Source organism: Lagopus leucura, unplaced genomic scaffold (assembly GCF_019238085.1).
Source record: "Lagopus leucura isolate 7727_CA_CO unplaced genomic scaffold, USGS_WTPT01 31817-0_obj-0_obj, whole genome shotgun sequence".
Classification (NCBI taxonomy): domain Eukaryota; kingdom Metazoa; phylum Chordata; class Aves; order Galliformes; family Phasianidae; genus Lagopus; species Lagopus leucura.
This window is the reverse complement of record NW_024962619.1, coordinates 1-2,496: the sequence shown is the minus strand read 5'-3', so window position 1 is coordinate 2,496 and position 2,496 is coordinate 1. Positions and strand designations below refer to the sequence as shown.

Genomic DNA, 2,496 nt, shown 5'->3' with positions numbered 1-2,496 from the left:
GGCCCCAATGGGTCCCTATGGGTCTCTGTGGATCCCTATGGGTCCCTATAGGTCTCTATGGGCCCCTATGGATCTCTATGGGTCTCTATGGGTCCCTATGAATCCCTATGGGTCTCTATGGGTCTCTATGGGTCCCTATGAATCCCTATGGGTCTCTATGGGTCTCTGTGGGTTCCATATGGGGTCCCTATGGGTCTCTGTGGGTTCCATATGGGGTCCCTATGGGTCCCTATGGGTCTTTATGGGGCCCCAATGGGTCCCTATGGGTCTCTGTGGATCCCTATGGGTCCCTGTGGGTCTCTATGGGTCCCTATGGGTCTCTATGGGTCCCTATGTGTTCCTATTGGTCCCTATGGGTCTCCATGGGTATCTATGGGTCCCTACAGGTCCCTATAGCGTCCCCGCGGGTCCCTATGGTTCTCTACGGATCTCTATGGGTCGCGATGCGTCCCAACGCGTCCCTATGGGTCCCGGTGACGCCGCCCCCCCCTCCCCCCCGACCCCCCCCCGCGAGGTGTGGGTCGAAGTGACGCCCCGCTCCCCCATCCCCGAAGGCCGCGGGGTGACCCTGCGCTGCCGGGCCACCTCCAACCCGGCCCCCCATCGCTACGGCTGGAGCCTCAACGGGGCGGCGCTGCACATCGATGGGGCGCAGCTCCAACTGCTGCCCCACAGCGCCGACGCGGGGCTCTACGGCTGCAGCGCCACCAACAGCCAGGGGGAGGCCGAGGCCGCGGCTGTGAGGCTGGAGGTGTTGTGTGAGTGGGGGGCCGGCAGGGGGCGCTGAGGGCTCCGTGGGGTCCTGTGGGTCCCTATGGGTCTCTGTGGGGTCTCTATGGGTCTCTGTGGGTTCCTATGGGACGTTATGGGGTCCCTATGGGTCTCTATGGGTCTCTGTGGGTTCCTATTGGGCGTTATGGGGTCTCTATGGGGCTTTGGGGGCTCTGTGTGTGGCAATGGGTTCCTATGGGTCCCTATGGGTCGCTGTGGGTCCCTGTGGGTCTCTATAAGGTCTCTGTGGGTCTCTATGGGTCCCTATGGGGTCTCTATGGGGTCCCTATGGGTCCCTATGGGTACTTATGGGTCTCTGTGGGTCCCTATGGGTTCCTGTGGGTCCCTATGGGTCCCTATGGGTCTCTATGGGTCCCTATGTGTCCCTTTATTGGGTATCTGTGGGACACTTATGGGGCGGCCCTGATGGATCTATGGGGCCGCTATGGGGCGCTTATGGGGTCCCCAGCCCCCCCCCCCCCCCCGCAGACCCTCCACGCTCGGTCGCCGTGACGCCGCTGACGCCACTTCCGGCTCTGGAGAAGTCACGTGTCACCCTGAGCTGCCGTGTCGGCCCCGCCCATCCCGCACCCATCGTCCAATGGGAGCGTTTGGACAACCCATCGGACGCCGCCATTGGTCAGGAGCTCAGTTTTGAGGCGGACCCTTCGCGGGCGGGAACCTATCGCTGCGCAGCGTCCAACGAGGCGGGAACCGTCCGCGCCGAGCCCGTCAGCGTCGTCGTGTGGTGTGAGGCTCCATAGGGAACAACGAGAGCCATGGGGCGACATGAGCCATGGGGGGCAATGGGAGCCATGGGGGGCAATGAGGCCCACAGGCCTCATAGCCCCCAATGGGACCCCAACGGGACCCCAAATGACCCCAGCAGGACACCATACCCCCCCATAGACCCCAGTGAGCCCCCATAGTCCCCCTTCGGGCCCCCAGACGCTCCGCGCTCCGCCCGCATCATTCCGGACCCCCCCGGCCCCCAACGGGCCGCTGAGGGGGGGTTGGTGACGCTGCGCTGCCAATGGGGCCCGGCCCGCCCGCCCCCCACCGAGGTCACGTGGTTCCGGGACGGAATCCCGCTTCACTCCTCTCCCAATGCCGGATCCCTTCTGCGCCTGCGCGGCCCCCGACCGGAAGACGGCGGGCAATACGAGTGTGAGGTGCGGAACGTCGCCGGCGGGGCTCGCAGCGCCCCCTATCGGCTGGAGGTGCTCTGTGAGTGCGCCCCATAGACCCCAATAACCCCAACGGGACTCCTATGGGACCCCCGCCCCTATAGGACCCCCACCCCTATGGGACCCCATAGACCCCAATAACCCCAACGGGACTCCTATGGGACCCCCACCCCTATGGGACCCCCACCCCTATGGGACCCCATAGACCCCAATAACCCCAACGGGACTCCTATGGGACCCCCGCCCCTATGGGACCCCATAGACCCCAATAACCCCAATGGGACTCCTATGGGACCCCCACCCCTATGACCCCTATGTGATCCCCCAGAACCCTACATTGACCCCCCCCCAGAACCCCTGCAGACCCCCCATGACCCCACATTGACCCCCATGACCCCACATTGACCCCCCCATCACCCCACTTTGACCCCCCCATGACCCCTGCAGATCCCCCATAACCCCACAGTGACCCCTATGACCCCACATTGACCCCACATAACCCCGCCCTGACCCCATATACCCCCCCCATGACCCCACA

At 64.4% G+C, this 2,496-nt stretch overlaps 1 protein-coding gene across 1 annotated transcript; it reads left to right on the top strand.

The window, feature by feature from the left end:
• The first annotated feature begins 299 nt into the window (after nt 1–299).
• Nucleotides 300–2,056, top strand: LOC122190710 (B-cell receptor CD22-like). The gene is made up of 3 exons (XM_042890800.1): nt 300–758; nt 1,261–1,521; nt 1,720–2,056. The coding sequence occupies exons 1-3, from the start codon at nt 323–325 to the stop codon at nt 2,013–2,015; spliced, it is 993 nt and encodes a 330-aa protein (XP_042746734.1). The 5' UTR covers nt 300–322; the 3' UTR covers nt 2,016–2,056.
• The last annotated feature ends 440 nt before the right edge of the window (nt 2,057–2,496 follow it).

Excerpts from the sequence above, each read along its gene's own strand:
- LOC122190710 (XM_042890800.1), top strand. The coding sequence starts at position 323 with ATGGGTCCCTATGTGTTCCTATTGGTCCCTATGGGTCTCCATGGGTAT. Across the intron at positions 759-1,260 it reads TGTGAGGCTGGAGGTGTTGT|ACCCTCCACGCTCGGTCGCC; the intron begins GTGAGTGGGGGG and ends CCCCCCCCGCAG. Across the intron at positions 1,522-1,719 it reads CGTCAGCGTCGTCGTGTGGT|ACGCTCCGCGCTCCGCCCGC; the intron begins GTGAGGCTCCAT and ends TCGGGCCCCCAG.